This window comes from Mixia osmundae (genome assembly GCF_000708205.1).
Source record: "Mixia osmundae IAM 14324 unplaced genomic scaffold scaffold_3, whole genome shotgun sequence".
In the NCBI taxonomy this organism is placed as follows: domain Eukaryota; kingdom Fungi; phylum Basidiomycota; class Mixiomycetes; order Mixiales; family Mixiaceae; genus Mixia; species Mixia osmundae.
In genome coordinates, this window is record NW_014575561.1 from 1050686 (window position 1) to 1076564 (window position 25879).

A 25879-nucleotide genomic window follows, 5' to 3' on the forward strand; every position below is an offset into this window, starting at 1 on the left:
CAACAACAAGATCATCACAAAGAGTATCAAGCTTGAGGAGCTTTCTGTACCCTGGCACGAGTACGGACGAATCTGTTCCAGGCTTCGCGCCATCCAGCCACATCGACGTCTTCGCCTTTGGGCTGCACACCCTCTTTTGCCCGAGGAGACCTTCCGGCTGCAAAGTCCATGGCAGTCTCGTAGAATTGCATGGCTGTCCTGTCGCCGCCACACCAGCTCTTCGCCTTCAAAGCAGCGCGTTTCTTCGCGGAGAGCTGCCTGTTCCTCGGCGTGTCGCCACATCCTTGTTCATGTATGATACCGCCCAGATTGGCTGCCATCGTACCGACGAGCCGCGCATCCCTGAGAATATCAGTAGCAGGCTGCTGCAAGCGCTGGAACATAAACTGCTCTGTGCTGCTTGCAATTGTCTTTGTAAATCGGGTAAAGGCTTTCGGAATTGCTGTAAGATCGGTGAGAGCCGATAGTGCCTGATTTGTGGCTTTGCAAGCGTCTACGCTGGATCGGAGGAGATTGAGCGATGCTGTTTCTGCCTGGCCCTGCGCTCGCAAGATTTCGGCAGCATAAGTCGCAAAGAGTGCTTGTCGGGTATCGAGCCAATTCATATGCAATCGTCTCACAAGGGCGGCCGCTGTACTTTGAGGTTGTCCTGCACCCGGTGGTGGCGATCGCAAGGCGTCGATGAGCTTCATTGAGACCAGATCGAGCTCGAGTGCCTCGTGCAAATTACCCGACTTGGCTTCTGCGGTCGATAGTGCTTGTACGGATAGAAGCAGCGCTCGGGCGAGAGATGGGACGAAGCTCTGGTCGCCCTGACGCATGGGCGAGAGAGCGAGCGGGTCTAGAGCGAGACGACCAAGCTCTAGAAGGAGCTGTGAAGGCTTGCGATCCTCCTGATGAGGCGCAGTAACGGGGCTAGAGAGACCGATCCTGTGCCACCAGCTATCGTTCGTCGCGTCGCGTACGGCAGGCGGAGCAATCGCGACAGCCTCGCGGCGGATGTCATCGCGGTCGTGATCGAGCACGAGACCCTCTGCGACGGACCAAGCGAGCAAGTGTCGGGCTCGCTCGATCTCCCGCTGCTGTAGCGATCCCTTCTTGAGAGTTTCCTCAGCCAGGCGAAGGGTGACCTGACCGAGCTTTCTCGAAGCGCGGACTAGCTCGCGATGTCGCCACTGAGGTCCGCGAGAGGCCCAGCTGTACCTGGGCAGTACAACGGGTGAAGGATCAGGATTGTTGGCCTTGAGGGCTTCGTATATCCTCTCTCGCCCATTGCGAGCCTCTCGGAGGCCTTTGTATCCGCCCATGCGTTCCCGGACGTCGGCCAGACGCTCCTCAAGCTCTAGTATGGCCTGGTCTGACGAGTCAAGGGAGATACCCTTCAATTCTGCCGCACCGATAGCAGCGACAAGGTAAGCCTCGGCAAGCGCATAGCCTCGGTCGGCTACATAGATCGCAGGTACTTTAGCAGTCTGACCGGCAGCCTGAGCTTGTTCGAGATCGATGAGAGCTGCGCCCGGCGTGCGGGGGCCAATATTGGCGTCCGTAAACGGTCCAGGGGCAGTCGAGGCAATCGTCGAGATTGGGCCTCCGTCCCATTTGAGGGATATCCAAGCTCCTCGAATGCATGCTTTGACTTTCCAAGGCAGCCGAGGGTCAGTGCCTCCACCTAGGTAGCCGCCTGACCAAGCTGAAGGAGAATCTTCTTCAAATCCGTAGAGCTGCTCTGCATCGCTCCTTGCGCGTTGACGGTTGCGAGCACCCAGCTCAACATACTCCACCCACATGTGAGTGCCTTGCCAGACCGTCAGGCCTGTGACTACCAGGCCCACAGATCCGTATACAGCGTACTTGAACATGCCTGTGGTTGCGGCCCGCGATTCAGCGATGCAACAGCTGGTATGACAGAGCTGGACCAACGTCGAAAGATAGAGAGTGTCGTGATGACCGGGCTTGCATATTCTTCACGAGGTAGCGAATCAGGCAAAGACCTTTGTTCGTCAGGCCGAGCTGGTCGGGGCAGGATCTTCGGGCCAGGTGCAGGATGGGTAGGGCCTGCTCGAGGCAGCGGCTTGCTCACTTCGTCGATTGTCGAATGAAGACGAACGCTGGCCTTTCTCCGCAGCGTTTGCGGTGGCCGAGGAAGTAGACGAGCTTGGCGGATGCCGCATGTGCATAGCAAGCTCATCTTGAAGTCGCAAGAGCTTGTCGAGTCGAGCGATATCGATGACGCCTGCTGGCCTGCTGGCAGAATACGCGACAGGCGCCCGAGGCACGCACGGCATCAGCTCATCAGCTCAGACCGCCCCTCGACGGCCGACACAGATGACGCACAGACTACTCGTGCGGCGTCATGAGCATCTCAGCCTGGAGGACTTGGATCCGGAGCTAGCCCATGCCGTCAGTCCGCCGCTGCTCGGGTTGACAGCAGCCTGCTAAAGATGGACTCACCCGAACAGCCCATCGACTCGATACTGTGGATCCACATGATGCTACAGATGCTCGTATGGGGCATCATGTTTCCTGGTCAGTCCAATCTTACCGTCAGGCATGACTTCACACTGACGATGGCACGGCGGCTACAGCGGGCATGGTGCTGGGCATGACTAAATCTCGGTGGCATGTGCCTATGCAAGCTACGGCCACCCTGTTGACTATCATGGGCGTCATCCTCGCCCATCGTCACGGCGGTCGCCAGTTCCCCTTCACAGCCCATGCCGCTTTCGCAAAATACGTGTTCTTCTACATGCTCGGCCAGGCAGGCGCAGGCATCTACCTCAAAGCGCACATACACGAACGCTCGCTTCGGCCTTACGTACAACGCTTGCACAGTATCGCAGGCAGGACGTTCCCGATCGTCGGCTGGGTTCAGATGGTCTTGGGTGTCATCGCTGCTCTAGGCACTTGCACGGGTGAACATTTCGGCCAATGCCTTGCGCACATCATCATGGGATCGAGCTTCGTCGGCTACGGTGTCCTATTGCTCCTCATGGCACACTTTGGTCGTGCTTGGCTTGCCAGAAAGACGGTCTCACAGGAGTTCATCGACTCTGCCACCATCACAGTCTGGGGGATCGTCAACGCCCTCACCGAGCATGATTTTCTCGGTCACGGTAACGGCACTTGGCCGACCAGAGATATGCAACATGTCGGCCTTGGCGTCCTCTGGGCTTGTGGAGGCGCAGTGGGCGTTTGGCTCAGTCGATCGGGCAAGAGATCAGTCCTGCCAGGCATCATCATCGCCATGACAGGCTTCGCTATGTCTGGTCATGCACAGCCGACCATGCTCGCTACAGAAGTTCACAAAGCATTTGGCTATGTCCTCATGCTGGCCGGTCTGACCAAGATCATCGAGTGCTGCTTCGATACAACTCGTGCGACGAGCTCGGATCCGACCGATTACGACGGCACGATTGCACCCTTTGCACATCTCACGCCATTGCTACTCACCATCGCAGGCACAATCTTCCTGAGCGCCGCTGAGGATCAGCTCGATCTCATCATTAGCATCGGCATGGATCATGTTACGTACATCATCGGTCAATTCAGCGTCGCCTTCCTGATCTATCTCGTCGCATCGGTTATGATATCGCTCTACAATGCATCGGGCAACAACAGCAACCAAACAGGCAACGGTAGACCGGTCGGTTCGCCGGGCTCATCCGTCATGGCATTGTTTGCACGCCTCAAAGGCGATGCACCAAGGTCAACAACGAACAGTCATCTGCCCGGCTACCAGGCCGTCGACATCGATCTTGAAGATGCACATCGTAGCGATCCGTCCCCCGGCGAGACAGTCTTTGACGCTGCAGAAGGACGCGTGAAGATGTCCGATCTCGACGACGATTTCTGGCAAGATTCAGAGGAAGAAAGAGAAGCGGAGACTAGGCACACTTAGGCGCATGGCTTGCGCACGAAAGACGTGTGTTAGCTGTGCTCGCGAAGAGGTCAAAGCAGCGACAAGCTCACGCAAGAGAGTATTCTCACGCTACTTTGCATGACCTCCACGCGCGCCCTACTGTCCATTACTCGCGAGCACGAGGCATTCCCATCGCAAGGCAGTCGACACTACAGACAAGGCCTTACAATCCTTTGCCGGAGAACATTTATCAGAATATGAAGGTCGCCTCGCTCGTCTTTGCTAGCGCATGTGCTATTGTTCTCGCTGCTCCCGCGCCACAGCTTGACGCTTTGACTGGTCTTCTCGGGTCTGCTGGTGCTGCGGGCGGCGCGCTAGACGGAGCACAGGGCATCCTCGGCAGCGTTGGGGGCGGCAATGTAAGCTGGTCAGCTTATCCCTTCCGACGTGTTGCTGATCGATCCTCGACACAGGCTCTCGGTAAAGCGACAGGAGGAAAGGCAGCTGGTGGTGGTGCAGTACCTGCAGCAGGCGGTACAGGTGCAGCCTCCGGCTTCAAGCCCAAGACCGGCAATACGCCCAAGGCTGCAGTGCCCGAATCTACGAAACCAAAGACGAACCAAGTGAGCACAGAGGCTGCAGTGATTGATGCAGATACTTCGGCCTTTGCGACGGTCACGCCCGTACCCGTCAATCAACTCGCTGTTGCTGGCAACGGTGATGCTTCGCTCGGTGGCTCCGGACAGCTGCTGGGTCTCTGATCCTCTGTTGTCTGAGTTCGTCTGAGCAATGCACGTGATGCACCCTTGATCACTTTACGCGATGCAAATGACAGATGACTTGGAATTCCAAAGACGCTGCTGTCACTTCTGACATCATACCATGTCGAGCGGAACCTACAACCCGACGCATGTCCAAGCCGTCGAGTACGGCCCGGGAAGCATCTCCAAATTGTCCGGCCTGGTCAAGCAAGTCTATGCGACAGTCTATCCGGGCTCGAGCGATTCGCCAAAAGTACTCGTCCTGACGGGCAATTCGCTCAAGACCAAAACTCCGGTCATTGGCAAGATCGAAGAGCAACTCAAGCAGGAAGGACTGTATGGAGCGACATTCAGCTCGATCGGACAGCATGCACCTATTGCCGGCATTCGAGAGGCAGTCAAGCTCGTCAAGGACCAAAAGATCAACGTCATCGTCGGTGTCGGTGGCGGCTCGCCCATCGATGCAGGCAAGGCGATCGCCCACTTTAGCGCAGAGGAGCTCGGCGGACCTGTGATGCCGCAAGTTGCGGTGCCGACGACACTGAGCGCGGCTGAGTGCACTCAGTATGTCCATTCGGGCAGATCCTTCGAGTATGAGCTCATCTACCCGAACAGAAATGCAGGCTTCTCGAGCGAAAAGGGTGACAAAACGGGCGTCGCCGGTCCACTCCTCGTACCGCGTGCCTTGATCTACGATGCCGAGCTGACAAAGTACACGCCCGAAAGGCTGTGGCTTTCGACGGGCATTCGCGCGCTCGACCACGCCGTCGAGTGTCAATATAGGCCACAAGCGCAAGTGCCTGTCAAGCAGATCGCTCTCTTTGCGATCAACACTCTGTTCACTCAGCTGCTCGCAAGCAAAGCAGATCCCGACAATCTCGAAGCTCGAACGGCGCTGCAGATTGCTGCATTTCAATCGCTTTGGCCAAACGCGCTCAGAACACCTTTGGGTCCTTCGCATGGACTGGGTCACAAGCTAGGCGCAACCTATAGCATCCCGCATGGTATCTGCTCCTGCCTGACACTCGCTGCTTGCGTCAGAGTACTGGCGCATACGCTCCAGCCGGCCGACAAGGCTTGCCTCGCCAATATAGTCCAATTCCTGCCTGCCGAATTCCAACCCACGCAAAGTGCTTCTTTCTATTCGCCGCTGTCTGGCCGTACATCCAGTGAAGAGCTGACAACGAAGGCGACGCAAGTTGCCGACGCGATCGACTCCTTGCTGGCAAAACTTGGCCTGACGGTGCGCTTGAGCGGGTTCAAGGTGCCGGAGCAAGATCGTGCAAAGATGGCGGAAGCAGTAGGCACAGCTGTCAAGGACTTCGAGGGTATGCCCACGAGTGACCAGTTCACGAGGATGCTGGACACCATTGCATAATTTATCTTATCTCGATCGAATGCTGCGCGCCCGACGATGACGCGCGCTGTCTTGCCTGTCGCTGACCGACCGTGCTGACCTTTGGCGGAATCCGAAGAAACGAGGTGCACGGACGACTGTAGATCGCGATTGGCGCTGCGCAATGGAGCAGTACTCGGCAGAGGACAGCGACGATGAGGTCTGGCACGACACAGCAGACCAAGTCGCAGCCGAGCAAGTCGAGTCGCAGAAGTCCGACTTGCCTGCACCAGACTCTGCTGCAGGCGTGAAACGCTATGCAACAGTGAGCACAGCAGGAGGAACACGAGTAGCGAGGAGGGAAGCGAGCAGGTTCGGCACAGCCTGGGCGGTCTCACCGGGCGGCTCACAGCGGGTCAAGGAGGCAGCGGGCGTTGATCTCACCAAGACTTCCATAGCAAGCGTAGACTCGAGCGCTGATCCAATTTCGTCGTCCGTCAGCTCTTTGCCAGGCTCGGTGGACATGCGACCGACTACATCCTCGCTCGCGCGCCTGCATGGGCTGGGATTGCTGCAGTCCATCGTCCCCCCGCCGCTCTATTCGCCAGATCGCCCAAGGATAGACTATGATGCGCTGTCTCCGATAGGCTCGGCCATGAACGATCATCCGGTACTCGAACAGGCCATCAAGGAGCCGGATGCTCGCGGCCGCTTGGGAGTCGACGGACTTGCAGCTGGCGATAGTCAGCCTCTCAGTACTGCTGCGGACCTTCAGCGGCATACCAGCTCTCCCGCCAGGGTACAGAGCGCACGCTTCATGGGTCACAGACACACCCACAGTGCTGCGCCAAACATGATGCAGGCGCAAATGCACGATGGCGATACAGAGGTTGCGTACAGAGAACGGGTAAGCCCATCCTGTCCGATACGTAGGACCCCCGCTCATACTCTGCGTCAGAGTGTCACGTCGACAGCGACGTCGCAGCGTTCCGATCAAACTCTTATATGGTCACCAAACGTCGTTCGCGCACAGACGACCGGTCACTCACGTAGTCAATCCAACGCTAATGCCTCTCATGCGCTCATGAGCGTCTCTGGCTGGCCCGATGAAGCTGACGACTCGCTTTCTGCTCTCGATCGATCGACTCTGAGGCGACATCAGAGCTTGACGACCGCCAGACCACGCGACCGCCGCTTCGTTGGTCGGACAAGCTCTCCATTGGCATCACCCGCGTTAGAAGGCACCGAACCCGACAGGAGAACGAGACGCCTATCTTTCAATCAAGATGACGATATCTTGGCATCCTTCCGTGGCCAAGCACCTTCCTCCACTCGTCTCAGCCCCAACATCGGCACCAACGGGTTTCATAGTCCCACTATTCGCTCACCTCTCGAGCGTGCCGGCAGCTTCAAAAGTCCATGGTCCCCGACTGCAGAGGAAGCGGTGCGGCTAGGCGCGCAGAGAGCATACGGCACCTCTTCTCCTGGCCACAGCCCGATCAGCAGTCCGGTCGCGCCTGGCACGTGGGACAGTATGCCCCGGGCAGCGCATGTCAGCACAGAGCTCCAGGACGTTCAAGCAAAGATCAGAGATTGGACGCTTGAAGCCGAGTCACCCGCTCAAACGCGTGTCCACCCATCCTCCGGCTTACTGGACGTTCCTGCAATAATCTCTCGCAGTCGACAGCCACCTCGGAGTCCTTTAGCTCAAGCTTCCGTTCAGGACGAGGATGACATACCATCATTGCAGCCGGTGCAGCAGCCAGAGCGCAGATCAACGCCTCTGCTGGCCCCGCTCGACACGACCGCAAGCGTTCTTGGCCAGTCCGAACCTCGCAAGACAGTCGGCCCATACTCTGCCGCTGCATCTGTACCACCAATCGGCCACCGTCAAAGCAGTCTCCAGTCTTCACTGCCAGAGCACACAGAGCCTAGCCAACTCAAACGAGGCGGCTTCACTGCAGCGCCCGGGGTAGGACAGAACGCATGGTTGCGCGAACGACAGCGGGTCGTATCTCGCGACTCAGAGCAAGGATCGCTGTACATGGATGGTAACAACAGCGCCACTCGACGAAACAGCGGATATGCTTCCGGCATGCCTGCAGACTGGCAGCCATCGCATTCACCCTATGAGCAGTGGGCCGAGCAGACTATGCAGCCTCAGCCGCGTCCAATGCTGCCTATGCAGTCCATCAACGGCCATACTCACGAGCGACACCCTTCGAAGAATGACTTTGCCGCCGCGTCTCATCTGGTTCATCCGGGCGAAACACAGCTTTCTGGGGTCAGCTTCGCATCCGAGATTGCTGCGCTCATAGCTAGCAAGAACTACAACCCAATGAGCTTTGACACCAAGCCTCAACGAGTGAGGCCACAATCGTATATTTCCATCGTGCCCATCGTGCTGACAGACGTGTTCGACAGGCTCGCTTCTTCGTGATCAAGTCGTACACCGAGGAAGACGTTTACAAATCACTCAAGCACGAGATATGGTCCTCGACCGAGCTCGGCAATCAGCGGCTCGATCGCGCTTATCGCGAAGCCTGTGCCGACGGGCCTGTCTACCTCTTCTATTCCGTCAACGGCAGTGGCCATTTCTGTGGCGTCGCCGAGATGCTGACACGTGTTGATCCGACGGTTTCTTCGTCTGTTTGGGCACAGGACAAGTGGAAGGGTCTCATGCGCGTGAGATGGATCTATGTGCGCGACATCCCCAATTCGGCGCTCCGGCACATCAAGCTCACTAATACTGCCGAGCAAAAGGCAGTCACATCCTCAAGGGACACACAAGAAGTTCCCTTTGCGCAGGGCCTCGAGATGCTGGACATGTTTGCAACATATCCCAGCCGAACGAGCCTTCTTCAAGACTACAGCTATTACGAAATGCACCAACTGCAGCGAGGTCTCGTCACTTCGGCTCAAACAGCGCCCCGGCGAGCGGTTCCGCAGCAAGCTCAATACTATCCTACACCTCCCCCAGCGCGGTATCAGCCTCCGACGACGGCCTATATCCCGGTGGCATCTCATTACCCACAGCAACACCAGCGACACCCGCAAAATACAGGGTTCGTCGTCCAGCGCAACCGCCCCGTTGCCGCTGGGGGACGCTACCCAGGCGCTTAGATTTACGATGCGTGACGGTAAAAACGATGTACTCTGTATGCAATCTTGCTTGTCATGAAAAAAGTGCGGATCTGTCCGTCGCGTCGTCGTCGACGATGAGAACCTGATCTGCTATGTGCTGTATCTGTAACGATACTGCCTCTAGTGATTGCCCGGCATCAACTACAGACCATTTGCCTTGGGCACTTGTCATGTCGTCTCGTATCCGTCCAAAGACCTCGCGCACTTTGAGCTGCATCTCGCGCTTCTCGTATCGCTCTTGACCGTACCCGCCTCGTTGTTCGGCATGTTCGGGGCTGATATCTAGGAAGAGTACTTGATCAGGAGCGGGCAGCCCAACATCGGGAGCTTTGCACCACTGATAGTCTAAACCCTGCGAATGAGGAGATCTGAGAGAGAGACTTCTTTGGCAGTCAATGGGCGCACCTTGGCCACCGAGAATGCGATACCTGAAAAGGCATAGCGATCGCAGACAATGTCGATAGAGTCGCGTAGCTTCTGTCGTATGCTTGCTCTGTATTCACTTGGGTCAAGATGGCCTTACTGGTGCTAGTGAATATGACGCACGCTTTCTCCCAGCGATTGGCTGAGAAGAGGAGATGGATGGCCTGATCGTTCATGTCTGTCTGACTTGTCAAGTAAGAATCGATCATTTTGCCCATTGGCGTCGTTCGATCTGTCTCTCCAGTGAGACGATACGAATTCTGGCCGAGTAGTGCCCACCAGGAAAGCGCAGAAGTTCAGCTTTTCGGCCTTGACGCTGAAGGTGCTCGACGAGACGCGCGCATTGTGTCGACTTGCCAGATCGATCTAAGCCTGTGCTTTTCCGGAGATGAGCCTAAGATCTAGGGTGTCTTAGAGGTCAGTGGCCACCTTCTAGCACGAAGAAGCGACCGCGCATTGGAGTGGTCAGGCGTCAAAGCGTCCGTTCGTCAGATTGTCCTCTTCCTGTTCTCGTCGTCGCCGTCGACGTTCGCGTCTGCTAAGTGCCCCGATAATATATTTGACGCGCATCTATCTGATCGATTGCGCGATTTTGGAGTTGTCAGCAAACAGGCAGGACAGCTGAGGGCCGTCAAGATGCTGAGTCGCACTGGCCTTGCTCTGGCCAGGAAGACCAATGTCAGTCGAATAGCAAGTCGCAACGTGTCAGCAAGCATCAGTGCTGTTGCCCAAGTGGACCCGCGGCGGAGCTCAGGCACGAATCCTGCACTCTCATTTCCCTGCGTCGACCGCAACGAATCGGTGACAGAGTCTATCAGACGTCAGAGGACGGAACGTGTTACGCCTCTCATAGACAATCCCGAGCCTGCGAGTGCACCGCCGGATGATCAGGGTCCTGAGCCAGCCTATACAAACACAGTCTCTGGCTTCAAGCTCTTCAGATATGAGCATCCCTTCGAATTGGACTACGGTGGCTTGCTGCCCGAATTTGAGATCGCCTATGAGACCTGGGGCAACCTCAACGCGGACAAATCGAACGCTGTTCTCATACATACCGGACTGTCTGCAAGTTCTCATGCACGCTCATCGCCTGATAATCCGGCCACGGGCTGGTGGGAGAAGTTCATCGGACCTGGCCGACCGATAGATACCAATGATCATTTCGTCATCTGTACGAACGTCATCGGTGGATGCTATGGCTCGACGGGACCATCAAGTCTCGATCCATCCGACGGTCACCCCTATGCCACGCGATTTCCAATCCTGTCTATCTTCGATATGGTCAGAGCTCAATTCAAGCTGCTCGACCATCTCGGCATACAGAAGCTCTTTGCGAGTGTAGGCAGTAGCATGGGCGGTATGCAGAGCATCGCCGCCGCACACCTCGAGCCCGAACGAGTCGGCCGCGTTGCCTCGATCAGCGGTACGGCCAGAAGCAGCCCAGCAAGCATTGCCCTGCGGTATGCACAACGATCAGGCATGGCGCAGCCTTGTCAAGACTTTGTGAGACTGATCGATCTGCTTTCGCAGTGCTCATGTCAGATCCTAACTGGAATCGCGGCTTCTACTATGATGGCCTACCACCACATACCGGCATGAAGCTGGCGAGACGTCAGTTCGAATCAGAAGGCTGGATCCCCTTTCCTGATCGTTTGCGCAGAGATTGCGACGATAACCTACCGATCCGGGCCCGAATGGGAGCAACGCTTTGCACGCAGGCGGCGTTTGGTCGGCAACGAGGTCGCAGCTCCTGCACTTTGTCCCGACTTCCTCATAGAGACCTACTTAGATCACCAAGGGGAACAGGTCGGTCTACAGCCTTTCACATGGCCAGAGCTGACCAAGCAATCGACAGTTCCGACAAAAGTATGACGCAAATTCGCTCATCTATATCTCAAAGGCGATGGATCTTTTTGATATGTCGCAGGACTCCCTGGACGAACTCGCCGCAAGTCGGAACAAGCTTGCCGATCTCAGCAAGACGCAGCCTGAAGCTTGCGCGATCGAACAAACGCCTCGGAAGAAACAGAGCGAAAATGTCCACATCTCCTCGCTTCCCTCCTCGCTCAATCCCTACCTTGGCTCACTCACACGAGGATTGAAGAATCTCGCAAACACGCCAACGCTGATTTTGGGTGTTCAGAGCGATGTGCTCTTCCCGATTGAGCAACAGCGTGAGCTCGCCGAGGCATTGCGCATGAATGGCAATCGGCAGGTGACTTACTATGTTCGTCCTCGCTGTTCATATGTCGACTGCAGGCTGATTTGCTGTGTGCACGACAGGAGAGTACAGCACCAACAGGCCATGACACGTTCTTGCTCGACTTGCCATCGGTGGGCGGTGCGATACGTGGCTTCCTCTCGATGTGAGCAGATGCACGTGCAAGTGATGCTACAACATTGTCGTGTCTTGCACTAGTCGCTCTGAAAGCGTCCTGTAATGATCGCGAATCGAATCTCCCTCGACATAGCAGCCCTTCATCCATCGCGCCGCTTCTCCAGCTGGCTCAGACGCCGCATCCCATGAAAAGGCTGTGCGAGCATGAAGAACGCGTCGATTGTCGAAAGCGACGCATTCACCCGGTGCAAGCTGCAGGCTATATTGCAGTTCTGGCGATTCCACCAGACTGGAGAATCGACCTAGCGCGTGATGAAGCCGCCTGAACCTTTCCATAGCTTCCTGCTGCGTAGAGCCGCCTGATGTGAACATCGACCACGGCTGACGACCTTGGAATGGTGGCGAGTAATTGACTGCAGCGATTATAGCTTCCTCGCCGAATTCGGACGGCGGAGCGAGCTCGATAGTCGGCTTATGGCTACTCCGCCAGTGACCGCCGTTCTTGTATTCGAAAGCGACCTGTTCTGTTGCCAACGTGGCAAAAATTTCGGGCTCTGTCTTTCGCAAAACTTCTGCTGCGTAATATGCATCTGCAAAGTACGAAGCCCCTCCCCTGAGAGATTTTGCGGCATGCAGGAAGTGCAACAGCTGATAGCGTGGCGGGTCATCGTAGTGTCTGTTCCTGGCTTGAGCATGACTTGAGTAGGAGCGCGGTCCAGGTGCTCACACTAGATCCATGTGTAGCCCTAGATCAAGGTTGGTGTATGCAATGTTCTTCGAGTTCTCGACACTCTTGACATCCCAGACCTTGTCGCCATACCACGTTCTGCGTATGTTGCCGAGCATGCTCGAAAGTATGGCTAGCTCGCAAAGCTCGTCTGCCTTTTGCCTGTGCGCTTTTCAGCACGAATTGAGACATGATGACATGGCATACTCTACTGGGACATCTGTGAAGAAGACGATGCCATATGTGATGAGCTGTCTGAGAGCAGCAAGCATGATGGGTGGCGACTCCAGGCGCGCGTAGGGTATCCTCAGATTGCGATCAGCTATTGCGCGCATCGCATGAGCACAAACGGTCAGAGGACTGGGCCGGCTCACAGAGAGAAGAGCGCTTCCAGAGTATGGGAGCGAGTTCTTGTAGGCTGTTGCGCGCTGCATAGCCTGCCGGTGTGACATGACTTGCGAGTTCGGCCAGGTCGAACACGCTCCTGTCCGCTTCCACTTGGTCTGGCTGGAGCGCGCAATCCCAGACAATCTCAAGCTTCCAGTGCTCGTCGTCTTGCCGCAAGAGGACAGTGGCAGGCCGGATTGCAGCAGGCACGTCACTCGTTCGAAACACTTTCTGTTGCGTCGAGGGATGGACAGAAGTAGGCGCAGTGCAAGCGTCCCTCAGCCAGGCATAAGGTAGTGCTATGTTCTGCAGTCCATGTTGTCGAGAGGAGATGATGAGGTGATCGTGACGCTCTTTGACTGACGGCGCTAGGCTAGTCGTCGAATGAAGTCCCTCAAGTGTATCAACTGCAGCTGATGTGGGGATTGCGAGACGACTAGCATGTCTACTTGCTTTGTAGCGGACTGCTGGCACAGTCCGGGCCAGTCGTAGCCCGGTGGAAGCAGCCATGTGTTCACTAGACAAGGTCGACTCGCGCGGTCTTTGGCTTTGCGTGGTGTCCAAGGCAAGCAAGGCGAGCAACAAAGGATCGGAGGGATGCCCTTCTTCGTGCCCATGGCGGGCGGAGCACTCATCAGCGGCGCCATCTACTTCAGCATGCATCAGAGGATACTCAACAGGACGCTACTCGTCTCCACTGACCTGCGCACGCTCAGTCAGGATCTGGAGACACTCGCACCGCCTGCTGTACCCGACCATGCCGACTGGACAGCCAGGAGCAACACGAGACCGCCGCTCGGTGATCTTGTCAAGTCACAAGTGAGTCTGCATCGCTTGCCACGCCTGTTGACGTGCCAAAAGAGCCGGCAAACAGTGGAATGACACGCTGATAGGCGCCACTGCTGCCATCTATAGAGCAGACTATGGCCAACTCGCTCGTCAAGCGTATGACACCGCTGCTAGACTCACGCGAAGGATCACTGGCTCTTCGGCAACGGGCCGGATACAAGAAGCGACGCAGGAGGCCTCGCTCAGGTGACCGGCTCTGTACAAATGCATCTACGCCAGCGCAATGCTTGTCATGTCCCCCAAAGCGAGGGTCAGATCCAGCAGTCGTGTCCAACGCCTGCCTTTGTGGCCACGCTCCTGATCAAACTGAGTGTTGGACCGTGTCAGGCCGCTTGCCAAACAAAGGTGGACCTATGTGAGAGACTTACTAGTGTCCCTCGACGGCCTTGCTCTCTCCGCCGATCATGCGTTTGCCGACCGCTGCACTACGAACGCGCATCGTCGTGACAGCGCTGCCGCTCGTGCAGACATCGAGATTGAGGTACGAGCCATCTGGCAAAGTGGCCAAAAGCAGTCGGAAACCCCCCCTCACGGGGGTTACCTTGATTTCGGCGAGTAGCTCTCCATCGACCCACTGAGGTACGGTCACACCCCAGGCGCCCTGAATGGGGTCAGCGAGGTCTGTGACAGGCTAAGAAAAGGCATGACACACCCCGGCCTGCTTGATTGAGATCTCAATCTGTTCGCGCACGCCCCCTGTGCACATGTGACTCGCTCAACAAGGAAGGACAGGCTTGACACGATGGACTGACAGTTGTTCTTGTCCATGGTGATGTAGTAATTAGGTCCCTGAGCTCGTTTGACATGATGGATGTCCTTCGAATGAGCCAGGTTGCCAAACAGAGCCACGAGAGCAAGGCAAGCCAGCGTGAATGTGCCGATATGCTTGAACATGATGCTTGGCCGCAGGCTTCTCTGTTTGCTTCCTGCAGAGTGGGCAGTTTCAAGGGGCCCAGGTGGGACATCAGAGGCTGCGTCGCAGGCTGATGCCGTGACAACCCGGATCGTATACACGAGTCGTTCGGAGCCTTTGCCGAGGAAAGAGGAGAAGATGGTCTCCATGTCGCGATCTGGATATAGACAGCAGGGGAAAGAGTCACATCTGCCCGTCGCTCGGTGACGATCCACAAGTCAACGTCGTTGACGTGACGCGTCTCCTCCTTTATAAATTTCTGTGCGATGACGTCGAAAGGGCCAACGAGCGAGACGACAGCGCTGGCGAAAGCCAAGCAGAACGTCTCCTTCCTCATCAATCCGTCCAACAAGACCGTCGCACCCACCCGATTCCGCACCCGAGCCTTACTTCGGACTGTACGCTACATCGCCGTCTTTCTTTTCTGGCGACTGGTACGCTATGCAAAGTATGCAGCCATAGGTTCAGCCGTCGCTTTTGCAGGATCTGGCGTACTCGGTACTGTCACCGGTGGCGCTGGCTTCCTGCTCGCTCCCCCGGGCATCGTGAGCGGCGCTTTGCTCGGGATCGGATATGGCGCTCTCAAGATCGGCTGGAAAGGGTTCAGGACGGGCATCAAGCGGGCGCACGAGGGAGACGAGGTGGGCAGTGTGAGAGCTGCAGAGCGAGAGGAAGCAAGAGGCGAACGGACAGCTCGACCTAGAGATCCATCGCGTTCAGACCCGTTCATCTGATGACTCCAGAAAAAGATACACACGAGTCGTCAATCGTACGTCTAATGGGTCTCATCAACAAGGGTATGTAGGGCTTCATGTCTCGTGATTCGTTGTTGCTGACAGAGCGTCGACAGTCTCGCTCATTCGGACCGACTGCTGAGCGCCTTTGTCTTACGCTGATAGATCTGGATCTGCTTGCTTGCAAACTCGGCGAGAGCGGCAGCCAGGAACATGCTGCCCGAGAAGACGATCAATGTGCCGAAGCCTGGCACGCCATACGCCCGCCATCGCAGGGCGGGAGAGTCGGTCTTGAGCAAGGCGGCAGAAAGAGGCGCAGTCAGAATGGAGCCCAGCCCGCGTGCTGCTGTGAAGACACCGAAGAGCGTGACGCGAGCGTTGTTCTCGTCAGCGCCTACGCGCGCAAGGCCTGTAAAGAGACTGCTATACCCAGGCGCATTCTGCTTCGCACGTCAATGCACGGTTTATTTTGTGAGGATGAAGAGACCTACGGCGCCGTAGAGGAGCGAGAAGATGAGCAGGGGTGCGAATGACAGTGAGGCGCCCAGAAGCAGAAAGACGAGCGCGGCAGTGAAGATGAGGTTGGTGATGGCAAGCATGTGAGGATCGTGTCGATCGCTCAGAGCGCCCAGACCGAATTGGCTAGGTATGGCAGCAGCATTGAGTGCAGCGAGCGTTGCAGAGCCTGCTCCTGTCGACAGACCGATGGCGTTTGCATAGGTGGGCAGATAGATCATCCAGCAGAAGTAGCCCAGTGCCTGGAAAGCACAGGCAAGGACGGCGAGCCAGACCGACACATCTCGAAGTGGCAAGTTCGACATGAGGCTGCCTTGCGTTGTGGGCACCTTTTGGGACCGTTTGACGAGTGGCAGTCGACCGTGCATGAAGGGCACGATGAGACCCAAGATGGCGAACACGCTGGCCGCAAGAGCGCGGAGAGTCGTGTGGATGCCCAGTTTCTTGATGAGCGCGTTGATGAGGAGCGGAAAGACGAGACCGCCCACGCCCGCGCCCGAGAAGGTGACGCCGTTGGCCATGCCCCTCTTTGCGACATACCACTCGCACAGAAAGGCCTGCTCTGGGTTGTGAGACACAAGCCTGCAACCGAAGCCCGGGTCACGCACAAACATGGAGAAGTAGGCGAGCGATCCACCGATAGCGTAACCCACGCCTTGGCAGAGTATCAACTGCCACGGGGCATTGCAGAATGACGCGGCAAGCAAAGATCCAGAGCAAAGAGCGACGCCCGCCCAGAGATTGAGACGGCGTAGCTTGGGATAGCTGTTGACGTAGACGAGCGCAAAGGGCGAGACGATGTACATGATACCCGTGCTGATCGTGCCGACGAGTGCGAGCAGTGTCTGCGCGTTGGGCCCATCCGCGAGCTCTGTCCTCAGATAAGCGTCGAGGAAGACACCGTAGGAAGCAGGTAGGCCCCACAGGACGGCTTCGAAGACGAAGCTGTACAGCAAGAAGATGTGAGCTTGCGCTCCTCCATCGATGGGCGGGAGGGTGTGATCGGCGACGGCGTGCGTTTGAAGCGCTTCGAACGCGGGCGGCTCTTCCAATTCTGGCGAGGCTCGCGGGGTGGCTTCTTCGAGCGTGTGTACGCTCTCTGCTGCTAGGATGGCCGCAGAAGGCAGCTTGATGAGCTCTATGGGTGCCACTGCGTCCATTCTGCTGATGTCCAGCTGCAGCACCCTGCGCACGATCAGCTGTAGATTCGAGCAGATAGCAGCACATCCTGAAGCTTGACCACGCGACGACTCGAATCGACTCGACCCGCTCGACCGCTCGAGCCCGGGTACTGGCGATGCGCGAAGGCAAGCAGCGAGCATCACCTGCACCAGATCCCGGCGCATCCGGCGTCACAGTGACATGGCGGCACCTCCATAGTTCTCAGACTTTCACCGTCACGTCAGTGCTACACTCGCCCATCGCGCCTACAAAACACGCTGACATTGGGCATGACAGGAACCCGCTCCGCGTCATTGCCCACTGCGACATCGATGCTGCCTATTCACAATTTGAGATTGTCAGACTCGGCTTGGACCCGAGCTTGCCTGTCGCTGTACAGCAATGGCAAGGCCTAGTCAGCATATCGCCGTGCCTTGGTCGGGCTCAAGCTGAGCGAGTCGAGCAGATTGCGATCAACTATCCGGCTCGCAAGTTCGGCATCACGCGGCACGAGACACCCATCGAAGCAAAGAAGAAGTGTCCCCATCTGATTCTCGTGCATGTCGCGACCTACATGGATTCCCAGCCCGTCTCGGGCTACTATGACAATCCTCGGCCGGAGACCCACAAAGTCTCACTCGATCCCTACAGACGCGAATCGCAGAAGATACTCAAGATCTTTGGCGATCTCTGTCCCCTGATCGGTACGCTAGCCCCGCCAGCTCGGGCACACTGCTGATCTGATGGACCGGACAGAAAAAGCCTCGATAGACGAAGCGTTCCTAGACTTTACAGCCCCAGTGCGACAACTCATGCTCGAAAGATATCCCATCCTCGCCCAGCCTCCAGATAACCTCGACGAGCCCTTACCACCACCTCCAACAACGCTGCCTTGGTCTGAGCTCGGCAACCTGATACCGGTCGATCCGGACGCGCCGCCAGAAACTGACGATGAGCCGATCACGTGGCAGGATGTCGCACTTGCGCTCGGTGCAGAGATGATGGAAAAGTGTCGCAAGGAGGTCTACACACAGCTCGGCTACACTTGCTCTGCGGGCATAGCAAAGAACAAGGTAAACTCGATGCTGCCTCGAATGTCTGATCTGCGCTGAAACGACAGACAGATGCTGTCTAAGCTCTGTAGTGCCTGGAAGAAGCCGAATGCGCAGACTGTTCTGCGCGACACTGCCGTGCACAACTTTCTCAAGCCTCTCAAATTTCAGAAGATCCGTTTCCTGGGAGGCAAGCTGGGAGACTCGCTCGCGAACGAGTATGAGAGCTCGACGGTGGGAGATCTATGGTCGGTGTCCTTGCAAGAGCTACAGCGCAAGCTCGGCAACGAGAGCGGCATGTGGTGTTGGGAGATCATCCGCGGCATCGATCTGACGGAAGTGCAACCGAAAGCAGCGACAAAGAGCATGTTGAGCAGCAAGAACTTCAAGCCGGCCATCAACAAATGGGCAGACGGAGCATATTGGCTCCGCGTCTCCGCTACTGAGCTTGCCGCGCGATTGAACGAGCAGCGTGAGAGCGTGCCGGGTATCTGGCCAAAGACGATCACCCTCAACTTTCGCGACATCAACTATGTCTCTCGCTCGAAGCAATGCGCTTTTCCATACAGCAACAACCTGTCTGCAGACTACGTCTTCAAGATCACGGAACGCTTGCTCAAAGAATTCCAGAACGAAGGCAGCAAACCTGATGATGGCTCCATGACGCCAGCGACCAGCTTGGGCCTCGCTTTCAACGGCCTCGAACGTGTCGCCTCAGGTCAGGCCGGTATACAGGATTTCTTCAAATCTGCCGAGTCTGGCAGTGCTTCGCTCAGAGCGCAATCTGTTCCGCGCGATCAGACTTCGCCTCAGCCCATCATCATCGATGTCGATGACGATCAGCAAGAGGAGAAAGCATCGTATACCTGTTCGAGATGTCATCGCATTCTCAAAGCGGCCGTGCCGTCTGTCGAGACCGCAGATGAGCTCACCACGCTCGAACAACGGCGCGCCGCGGTCGAACAGCAACTCGCACGAGAGCACGCCGACTACCACTATGCTCGGTCAGTTCCGACTTCCTCATCGATAGATAGAGGTAGGCTGAATGCATCGCAGAGATTTGGCACGCAAAGAGAACGATGCTAGCCAACGCGCGGCGAAGCGTAAGCGTCAAGATACGCAAAGCAAACCTTTGGCAGAGCAGACCAAGAGCGTCAAGCCGAGGAATGGGGGGCAAGCAAGCCTCGCAACTTACTTTGCTGCGCCACGAGATCGCAAGCGGACCCCGTTGTAGCCCTTTGCAAGCCACGCGTGGACGGCGTGACGTTGACGTTGTGGATCGCCCGGTCGCGTCCCCTTTCTTGCTTGCTATGCCCCCAATCTGAGTCGGCGCTCCTGTCAGCAGTAGATGCGCATACTTTGCCTGCATGGCTATCTGCAGAATGGTGCCATCGTCAGCCGCAAGTGGGGCGCACTCCGTCGGGAGCTTGCTGGCTTTGCAGAGTTAGGTCAGATAGTGCTCCCTATTTGGTTGGGCATCAGCTCAAGCGTCAAGCAGACTTTGTCGATGCTCCTCATATCATCGCCAAGCCAGACAGCAGCACAGACTTGTCGTCCTTTGGCGCAGAAGACGTCGGGAGCTCGGATGATGATCCGTCGAGCGTACCTCGCTCCTGGTGGGACGCTCGCGATGGTCCATCGGGTAGACGAGAGATCCATGGCTACACAGAAAGTCTGGCCTACCTACATCCGATGCTGATCAAGAACAAGTACGATGCCGTCATCGGATTCAGTCAAGGGGCTGCTATGGCCGCTCTGCTCACCGTCTTGCTCCATCGGCCAGAGCTCGAGGTTTCCTTTGCTCAGGGCGAGCGTATACCGCCTTTCAAGGCGTCCATCTTCATCTCCGGATTCAAAGCGGCCTACTACCACCAGGAGCCTTACTGGACCTCTGTCCTAACAGGCGCTCCGACGCTCAACATACTCGGTAAGAACGACTGGATCGTCACGGCAGACCGCAGCCAGCCCCTCATCGATGCGTTCGAGGCATCACGGGTCGAGTACCACGAGGGAAGCCACTTCCTGCCCCTCAAGGCGTCCTGGAAACGGTTCGTCCATCAATGGCTAAAGGCGATACAAGCAGGCGAGCCCTCCGATTCGGTACCCGGCCCATCTGGCTCATCCCAAGCTGCTTCACGAGAGGCATCTGTACCTCTAGAGGGTGGCAAGCTGTAACGCGATAGTCCGACTGTCCATGCATATAGACGTTGTAATGAGGGATTCATAATCGATGCAGCCGAGGACGAGTCACGTGTGCTGCCAGCGCTGGAGCGCTAGCCTCGTGTCGAAATTTCTGACGGCATGAACAGCGGTCCAGAGACGCCCCTGGAGGGCTATCTGGCCGCAGAGAGCAGACAGAGTCTCTTTGATCCACCGACTGCGCTGGTCCACTATCCCGATGCTGGCGCGACGGGCAACACGAGCGCGAGCTATGTCGTGCCTATCCTGCTGGAGGCTTTTGCAGACATCCTCCCGGAGCTCCTCGTGACCGTTGACCCGTCTCGCTGCAGTCATCCTGTCGTACAATTCTCAGACTATGATGTCATTGACTTTGACATGGCTCATACCGGACGAGGGCTCTGCAACGCTTATCCTATTCGCAAGGCGCTCACGCGAAAACATCATCTGCCTTTGACTGTTCAGCATTATGTCGCCAAGCGACCATGCTCAGTGCTCAAGGACGCATTGCCTCTTACGTGGACGTTCGAGCTCAGCCATGCAGACGAATTGGACGAGTTGTGGCTCGATGAGCTATATGATCTCTCAGCTGCTCTGGATGATTCGGCCGACAAGACGTACATCCTGAAGCCAAGTATGGCCGACAAGGGTCAAGGCATTCGATTATTTCGGACAAAAGAAGAGCTCGAGCGGATTCTGGCCTCCTTTGAAGAAGCGCAAGACAGATCTGATGATGACGATGATGATGATCAGTCCACTTCCGTTAGCCTCAGTCGGATGCGATGGTTTGTCGTACAAGAATACATCGAGCCGGTCTTGCTCGACGTTGGATGTTCGCCTTCAGTCTTGACAGGACGCAAATTCCACTTGCGCGTCTACGTGCTCGCTGTCGGAGCGCTTCAGTGCGTTTTCCTTATCATGAGATGCGATGTGGAGACGAACAAAGTGCAGGCTGTACGTCTACGATGAATATCTAGCACTCTTCGCCAGTGAGCCCTATGTGCCCTTTAGCGACAAGACCGACAGCTTAGCAGCCCATCTGACAAATACATGTTTGCAAGATCAACGAGATGCGCAGGAGACGGTGCACGCCTTCTCAAGTCTCATCGATCAGCCGCTTGCCAGCGGTCAGCTGGCAGCCGACAGAGTCGCATCCATAAAGCAAGGCATCAATGCGATCGTTGCCGAGCTGTGGCAGAGCGCGCTCGGTCAGACGGCTCACTTCCAGCTCCTGCCGCATTGCTTCGAGATCTACGGCCTCGACTTTCTCCTCGACGACAAGCTTCAGCCGCGCCTGCTCGAAGTGAACGCTGTAAATTTTCTGCTCGGAGCAAATCGGACTTTGAGCTGACAAGGTGTGACTAGTGTCCCGACTTTGCGCAGTCAGGAGAGCAATTGCAGCCGCTCATTCGAGACTTGCTGAGATCCACGGTCGAGATTGCGATAGCGCCCTCGCCGCTTATCCGCCTTACCGGTGCAACCCAAGACCGACCGGACTCCATGAAGAACGATCGACATGGCCAGTTCATCAAGGTCCTTGAGAATTCGATGTTCTGACCGTCCCGTTGCTTCGCGATCGAGCGAGACTCTGACTAACGAGAAAATGCAATATTCAGCATTTTTAGGCCTGAAGCTTGCGCATGAGACCGTTTTGAGCAGGCGTACACCACAGGGCTGGGATCAGCACGCTAGCAGAACATTACACAAGCGTGGCCTGCATCGATCTCGGATCACAAGCCGCGAAGCTCGAAGCTTGCCCTTAGGCTCGCGTAAGCTCAGCAGCAACCGGAGCGCAAGCTTGCAAGCGCAGCCAAGCCAGCTGAGCACGGACCGTCCTGCTCACAGGCGAGCGTAGGGCGAGATCGCACCGCACGCAGGGCCTCGCATGGGCTCAGTACAAGGCAAAGCTCAGCGCCATCGGTCACATTGCCTGCACATGTATCGCTCTCGCAGGCGCTGCAGAGCGTGACCACCAGCGTCCTCGTTCACGCTTTCCGGCTAGCGGGTCTGTCTGCTGCTCAGATGGCTGCTACGGCATCCTATGGCAGGATGGTCGAGCCTTATCGCTCAGCAAGTCATTCGCCCGGTCAGTCGCCTCGCCAGATGGCATCCCATCAGTCCAGTCCGCGATCGCCGTCTCAGCTCAGGCAGAGCCATAGCCCGTCACCGGAGAGCAGACTCGCCCAGGCGCAAGAGCTGGATGATTCTGCTGGAGTGCATGGTGCGACACAGCAGGATGTCCAGCTTAGCAAACGTTCTTCGAAATCGCTCCCGACCAGACGTCACGCACCCTCGCCAGCCTCTGGTCAGCCCTTGCAACAATCTGCTAGCGCTTCGCAAAGGTCTGCAAGCGCCTCACAGGCAGCAGACTGGCAATCAAGCCTAGCATCCTATAGCATGGCTGCCCCGTCAGCCTACACGCTCAGCCCGATACCTGCTTACGCTGGTCCGCAACGCTCGACGACGGAGCAACAGCCGACAGAGGGTATACGGAACATCGGCAAGAGACGATACACTGTGCTCAAAGAGGTCGGCGACGGCTCCTTTGGTACCGTCTGGCTTGCCGACTGGCACTCGCCGCTTGCGTGCGTTTGCATACTGTCGAGTGTATCTTCAGCTGACGTATCATACAGCCTACCTCCTGGGACGATGCCCCCAGGTCCAAGCTCGAGACCAGAGTACAAGGGCAAGCAGCTCGTTGCGATCAAACGGATGAAAAAGGCATTCAATGGCGGCTGGGATGAATGCATGAATCTGAAAGAGCTCAAGGTGAGCAGCTCCCTTTCGCTAGTGCTTAGACAGCGCTGAGGATCGTGGCAGTCGCTACACACGATCTCGCAGCACGCGAACATCATCCCGCTCTACGATGCGTGGCTGGACCCATCCACTCGAGAGCTTTACTTCGTGTTCGAGTGCATGGAGGGAAATCTCTATCAGCTAACAAAGTCTCGTAAAGGAAGACCTCTTGCTCTCGGTCTCGTCGCTTCGATCTATCATCAGATCCTGTCTGGTCTCAACCACGTGCACACATCAGGCTACTTCCACCGGGACATGAAGCCAGAGAATCTGCTCATCACGACGACCGGCTTGGCGGCGTATCCGTCGTTCGCAAGCTTCTCACGAGCAGGCGCATCGCCAGAGAAGGATGTCACTGTCATTGTCAAAATTGCCGACTTCGGGCTTGCGCGAGAATTGAAGAGTCAGCCGCCTTATACGGAATACGTCTCGACACGATGGTATCGTGCACCGGAAGTCCTACTGCGATCGAGGGTCTACTCTGGACCTGTCGATACCTGGGCTCTCGGTACCATCTTGGCCGAAATCGTCACGCTCAAACCATTATTTCCTGGACAGACAGAGATCGATCAGGTTTTCCGGATATGCGAGATCCTCGGCAACCCTGGGCCAGACTACGGCTTCAATGAAAGTGGTGAGCCCATTGGAGGAGGCGATTGGCCAGATGGCGTACAGTTGGCATCTAAAGTCGGCTTCAATTTTCCCAAGGTAGTCCCTTTTGCTGTATCGGTATTCAGAGCTGACAGGGGCCACAGATGAAGCCAATACCCTTGCCGTCCCTTTTCGACAATGAGAAGGTGCCGCCTCAGCTCATAGACTGCATTGCTGGTCTGCTTCGCTTTGAGCCTACACGACGACGCACGACGCGACAGTGCCTCGAACACGCGTTTTTCCGCGAGGTCGCACCTTTGCTGCTGCCTAAAGCGCTGCCGAGCCGATCGTCTAGCTCTGCGTCGCGATCTGCGGCACAGCTCGAGGGCACCATGCCTGTTCCCGTCATGTCACCTCGAGATCTCCCACCCTCGCATTCACATCCTGCAATGATGAGTGCGCCCGGCATGGTCACTCAGAAGAGTGCGGGCCGGTTGGTCATTCCTGGCGTTATGCGTCCGTCCATCAGAGGTCGCAATGACTCGATCGCTGATTCGACATATTCCTATCCCGATTCGATGTCTTCCTCCAACTCAGGGCCACAGCTGCCAACAGGCTCATCGATACGAGCCTATGCCGAGTCGACTACCTCCTACGATGGTCAATCAGACCTGGAGCGCTCACCGCTACCAAGTATGTCCAGGCTCAATATCGACCCGCATCATCCTTACGACGCGCGAGAAGGTCGTCGCGGGTCTGTCGCGGGCTCGACCTTTTACGATGGATCTGTGTTCGAAGGCGCTGGTGGCAGTATCACTTCCAGCATCTCTCTGCCACTGTATGATGCTGCAAAGACGCAGACTGCTGCATCGAGCTCGCTTGACTCGCTGGCACTCCCTGCACGCGATGGCCGAGCCAGCGCAGAATCCTTCTCACAAGCCAGACCGAAATGGTCTGTCCCATCTGTCTTTGGTGGCGCATCCAGAGCCTCGGCCTCGTCAGATGCGGCTTCGCAGCGGTCACATACCCTCAAACGCTCGCCCTCAGATGCTCAACCATCGTCGTACATGTACACCGACAGCTCAGTTGGCGACAGCAAGAAGGCCAAGAAGGAAGCCGAGAAGCGGGCCAAGGAAGCAGAGAAAGCTCGGCGCGATGCTGCTGCCAAGGCTGCGCGCGACCGTGCACGAGCGGTCGTTCAGAAGAAGCAGCAGCTCGAGCGAACCCAGGACCGCAATTACGATCCCCTGAATTTGCACAAGCTGGATGACACGGCGCCGACAGGTTCTACACATCGTAGCAGCGCTCGCACCGGTCTTCAGCCAATCAACGAGCACAATGCCGCTCTGCCTACGCAGCCGGCATACGACCCTCGGCGGTCTTTCCGCAGACCAGAAGACAGCGATATGCAGTCAGTTTCAAGCGGAGAGACAGGACATTCGGGAGGCGATAACGCGTCTGTCTTCACAATGGAATCCGATCCTGGCCTCAGCCGACATCCGATGCGAAAGATGCCCTCCAGGTCATCTCTGCAGGCGCCAAGCTTCATGTCAGCGCCGAGCTTTGTATCGAACGCGGCGTCAGCAAATTCGCTCGATCCGCAGCTAATGCAAGGCTTCCAAGGTCTCAGCGCCGTCGATCAACCGCAGCAATCAGGCTACCGCTTGCCGCCGATCATGTCCTTCGATCACCCACCTTCGCGCTTTGGTCCTCAAGATGGCTCTCGATTTGGTCCCCATGACAGGCCGACACCGCCCGAAATGCGGCCGCCGCCCTTCGGGTTCAGTAGCACTCCAGCATCTTATTCGTTAGCGTCGATGATACCCAACACCGGCTCGGCACAGCAATTGCATCCACAGCCGCAGTCTGGTCAGCAAACTACCCAACATCATCCTGTGTTGCAGCAGCACCAGCATCGTTGATACCCTCTTTACAGCGCTTGTACGCATGTTGTTGGTATGCATGTACATTCGTCCGGAGCGTCAGGAAGGAGGCTGCCCGTAGTCTAGACGCGAGGAAGTCGTCAACTTGATCCGCTATGTGAAGTCTACGCGAAGTCTAGGGTGCGCATGCAATCAAGCTGCTCAGTACCTATGCCCTGTAGACTGAGTATC

At 56.8% G+C, this 25879-nt stretch overlaps 14 protein-coding genes across 14 annotated transcripts; 9 read left to right on the plus strand and 5 right to left on the minus strand.

The window, feature by feature from the left end:
• Window positions 1-26: 26 nt before the first annotated feature.
• On the minus strand, window positions 27-2188 carry L969DRAFT_16313 (uncharacterized protein; the record flags this gene model as incomplete). The annotated part of the gene is made up of 2 exons (XM_014713570.1): window positions 27-1861; window positions 1921-2188. 2 exons carry the CDS (start codon window positions 2186-2188, stop codon window positions 27-29), a joined length of 2103 nt encoding a protein of 700 aa, XP_014569056.1.
• Window positions 2189-2265: 77 nt separating this feature from the next.
• On the plus strand, window positions 2266-4007 carry L969DRAFT_364761 (uncharacterized protein). The gene is made up of 2 exons (XM_014714053.1): window positions 2266-2526; window positions 2586-4007. The coding sequence occupies exons 1-2, from the start codon at window positions 2442-2444 to the stop codon at window positions 3896-3898; spliced, it is 1398 nt and encodes a 465-aa protein (XP_014569539.1). The 5' UTR covers window positions 2266-2441; the 3' UTR covers window positions 3899-4007.
• A 109-nt stretch (window positions 4008-4116) lies between these two features.
• Window positions 4117-4620, plus strand: L969DRAFT_46226 (uncharacterized protein; the record flags this gene model as incomplete). Its single annotated transcript, XM_014714054.1, has 2 exons — window positions 4117-4278; window positions 4333-4620. 2 exons carry the CDS (start codon window positions 4117-4119, stop codon window positions 4618-4620), a joined length of 450 nt encoding a protein of 149 aa, XP_014569540.1.
• A 121-nt stretch (window positions 4621-4741) lies between these two features.
• L969DRAFT_46002 (uncharacterized protein) lies at window positions 4742-5998 on the plus strand (the record flags this gene model as incomplete). The annotated part of the gene is made up of 2 exons (XM_014714055.1): window positions 4742-5184; window positions 5236-5998. The coding sequence occupies 2 exons, from the start codon at window positions 4742-4744 to the stop codon at window positions 5996-5998; spliced, it is 1206 nt and encodes a 401-aa protein (XP_014569541.1).
• A 59-nt stretch (window positions 5999-6057) lies between these two features.
• L969DRAFT_102407 (uncharacterized protein) lies at window positions 6058-9560 on the plus strand. The gene is made up of 3 exons (XM_014714056.1): window positions 6058-6863; window positions 6915-8321; window positions 8381-9560. Exons 1-3 carry the CDS (start codon window positions 6141-6143, stop codon window positions 9077-9079), a joined length of 2829 nt encoding a protein of 942 aa, XP_014569542.1. The 5' UTR covers window positions 6058-6140; the 3' UTR covers window positions 9080-9560.
• L969DRAFT_86208 (uncharacterized protein) lies at window positions 9093-10031 on the minus strand. The gene is made up of 5 exons (XM_014714057.1): window positions 9953-10031; window positions 9803-9895; window positions 9647-9755; window positions 9506-9593; window positions 9093-9452 (listed from the first exon to the last, which is right to left on the minus strand). The coding sequence occupies exons 1-5, from the start codon at window positions 9978-9980 to the stop codon at window positions 9132-9134; spliced, it is 639 nt and encodes a 212-aa protein (XP_014569543.1). The 5' UTR covers window positions 9981-10031; the 3' UTR covers window positions 9093-9131.
• Window positions 10032-10159: 128 nt separating this feature from the next.
• On the plus strand, window positions 10160-11893 carry L969DRAFT_93486 (uncharacterized protein; the record flags this gene model as incomplete). The annotated part of the gene is made up of 5 exons (XM_014714058.1): window positions 10160-11000; window positions 11054-11134; window positions 11184-11329; window positions 11379-11750; window positions 11807-11893. The coding sequence occupies 5 exons, from the start codon at window positions 10160-10162 to the stop codon at window positions 11891-11893; spliced, it is 1527 nt and encodes a 508-aa protein (XP_014569544.1).
• L969DRAFT_86209 (uncharacterized protein) lies at window positions 11860-13937 on the minus strand. The gene is made up of 4 exons (XM_014714059.1): window positions 12963-13937; window positions 12796-12910; window positions 12589-12750; window positions 11860-12537 (listed from the first exon to the last, which is right to left on the minus strand). The coding sequence occupies exons 1-4, from the start codon at window positions 13636-13638 to the stop codon at window positions 11916-11918; spliced, it is 1575 nt and encodes a 524-aa protein (XP_014569545.1). The 5' UTR covers window positions 13639-13937; the 3' UTR covers window positions 11860-11915.
• On the minus strand, window positions 13905-15217 carry L969DRAFT_368138 (uncharacterized protein). Its single transcript, XM_014714060.1, has 4 exons — window positions 14577-15217; window positions 14477-14520; window positions 14193-14425; window positions 13905-14130 (listed from the first exon to the last, which is right to left on the minus strand). The coding sequence occupies exons 1-4, from the start codon at window positions 14884-14886 to the stop codon at window positions 14076-14078; spliced, it is 642 nt and encodes a 213-aa protein (XP_014569546.1). The 5' UTR covers window positions 14887-15217; the 3' UTR covers window positions 13905-14075.
• L969DRAFT_93490 (uncharacterized protein) lies at window positions 15004-15471 on the plus strand (the record flags this gene model as incomplete). The annotated part of the gene is made up of 1 exon (XM_014714061.1): window positions 15004-15471. One exon carries the CDS (start codon window positions 15004-15006, stop codon window positions 15469-15471), a length of 468 nt encoding a protein of 155 aa, XP_014569547.1.
• A 31-nt stretch (window positions 15472-15502) lies between these two features.
• L969DRAFT_368463 (uncharacterized protein) lies at window positions 15503-17400 on the minus strand. The gene is made up of 2 exons (XM_014714062.1): window positions 15963-17400; window positions 15503-15911 (listed from the first exon to the last, which is right to left on the minus strand). The coding sequence occupies exons 1-2, from the start codon at window positions 17331-17333 to the stop codon at window positions 15594-15596; spliced, it is 1689 nt and encodes a 562-aa protein (XP_014569548.1). The 5' UTR covers window positions 17334-17400; the 3' UTR covers window positions 15503-15593.
• Window positions 17285-19434, plus strand: L969DRAFT_46653 (uncharacterized protein; the record flags this gene model as incomplete). The annotated part of the gene is made up of 6 exons (XM_014714063.1): window positions 17285-17388; window positions 17446-17563; window positions 17615-17852; window positions 17905-18221; window positions 18273-19204; window positions 19257-19434. 6 exons carry the CDS (start codon window positions 17285-17287, stop codon window positions 19432-19434), a joined length of 1887 nt encoding a protein of 628 aa, XP_014569549.1.
• Window positions 19435-19548: 114 nt separating this feature from the next.
• Window positions 19549-20375, plus strand: L969DRAFT_93493 (uncharacterized protein; the record flags this gene model as incomplete). The annotated part of the gene is made up of 2 exons (XM_014714064.1): window positions 19549-19648; window positions 19699-20375. The coding sequence occupies 2 exons, from the start codon at window positions 19549-19551 to the stop codon at window positions 20373-20375; spliced, it is 777 nt and encodes a 258-aa protein (XP_014569550.1).
• Window positions 20376-20501: 126 nt separating this feature from the next.
• On the plus strand, window positions 20502-25874 carry L969DRAFT_93494 (uncharacterized protein; the record flags this gene model as incomplete). The annotated part of the gene is made up of 9 exons (XM_014714065.1): window positions 20502-21280; window positions 21330-21690; window positions 21744-21911; window positions 22158-22963; window positions 23012-23147; window positions 23199-23882; window positions 23930-25572; window positions 25610-25721; window positions 25770-25874. 9 exons carry the CDS (start codon window positions 20502-20504, stop codon window positions 25872-25874), a joined length of 4794 nt encoding a protein of 1597 aa, XP_014569551.1.
• Between the last annotated feature and the right edge of the window lie 5 nt (window positions 25875-25879).

Bases quoted from the DNA above. Each gene is read 5' to 3' on its own strand.
- L969DRAFT_364761 (XM_014714053.1), top strand. From the start codon at position 2,442: ATGGACTCACCCGAACAGCCCATCGACTCGATACTGTGGATCCACATG. The intron at 2,527-2,585 runs GTCAGTCCAATC...CGGCGGCTACAG, and splicing joins ATGGGGCATCATGTTTCCTG to CGGGCATGGTGCTGGGCATG.
- L969DRAFT_102407 (XM_014714056.1), top strand. From the start codon at position 6,141: ATGGAGCAGTACTCGGCAGAGGACAGCGACGATGAGGTCTGGCACGAC. The intron at 6,864-6,914 runs GTAAGCCCATCC...ACTCTGCGTCAG, and splicing joins AGGTTGCGTACAGAGAACGG to AGTGTCACGTCGACAGCGAC. The intron at 8,322-8,380 runs GTGAGGCCACAA...CGTGTTCGACAG, and splicing joins TTGACACCAAGCCTCAACGA to GCTCGCTTCTTCGTGATCAA.
- L969DRAFT_86208 (XM_014714057.1), bottom strand. From the start codon at position 9,980: ATGCGCGGTCGCTTCTTCGTGCTAGAAG. The intron at 9,896-9,952 runs GTGGCCACTGAC...GGAAAAGCACAG, and splicing joins TCGCTTCTTCGTGCTAGAAG to GCTTAGATCGATCTGGCAAG. The intron at 9,594-9,646 runs GTGCGTCATATT...AAGTGAATACAG, and splicing joins GCCAATCGCTGGGAGAAAGC to AGCAAGCATACGACAGAAGC.
- L969DRAFT_86209 (XM_014714059.1), bottom strand. From the start codon at position 13,638: ATGCATGCTGAAGTAGATGGCGCCGCTGATGAGTGCTCCGCCCGCCAT. The intron at 12,911-12,962 runs GTGAGCCGGCCC...TGCGCGCAATAG, and splicing joins CTGGAAGCGCTCTTCTCTCT to CTGATCGCAATCTGAGGATA. The intron at 12,751-12,795 runs GTATGCCATGTC...AAAAGCGCACAG, and splicing joins TTCACAGATGTCCCAGTAGA to GCAAAAGGCAGACGAGCTTT.
- L969DRAFT_368138 (XM_014714060.1), bottom strand. From the start codon at position 14,886: ATGGAGACCATCTTCTCCTCTTTCCTCGGCAAAGGCTCCGAACGACTC. The intron at 14,426-14,476 runs GTGTGTCATGCC...GACCCCATTCAG, and splicing joins TCTCAATCAAGCAGGCCGGG to GGCGCCTGGGGTGTGACCGT. The intron at 14,131-14,192 runs GTAAGTCTCTCA...TCCAACACTCAG, and splicing joins AAGGCCGTCGAGGGACACTA to TTTGATCAGGAGCGTGGCCA.
- L969DRAFT_368463 (XM_014714062.1), bottom strand. From the start codon at position 17,333: ATGCGCCGGGATCTGGTGCAGGTGATGCTCGCTGCTTGCCTTCGCGCA. The intron at 15,912-15,962 runs GTAGGTCTCTTC...CGTGCGAAGCAG, and splicing joins TCTCGCTCCTCTACGGCGCC to AATGCGCCTGGGTATAGCAG.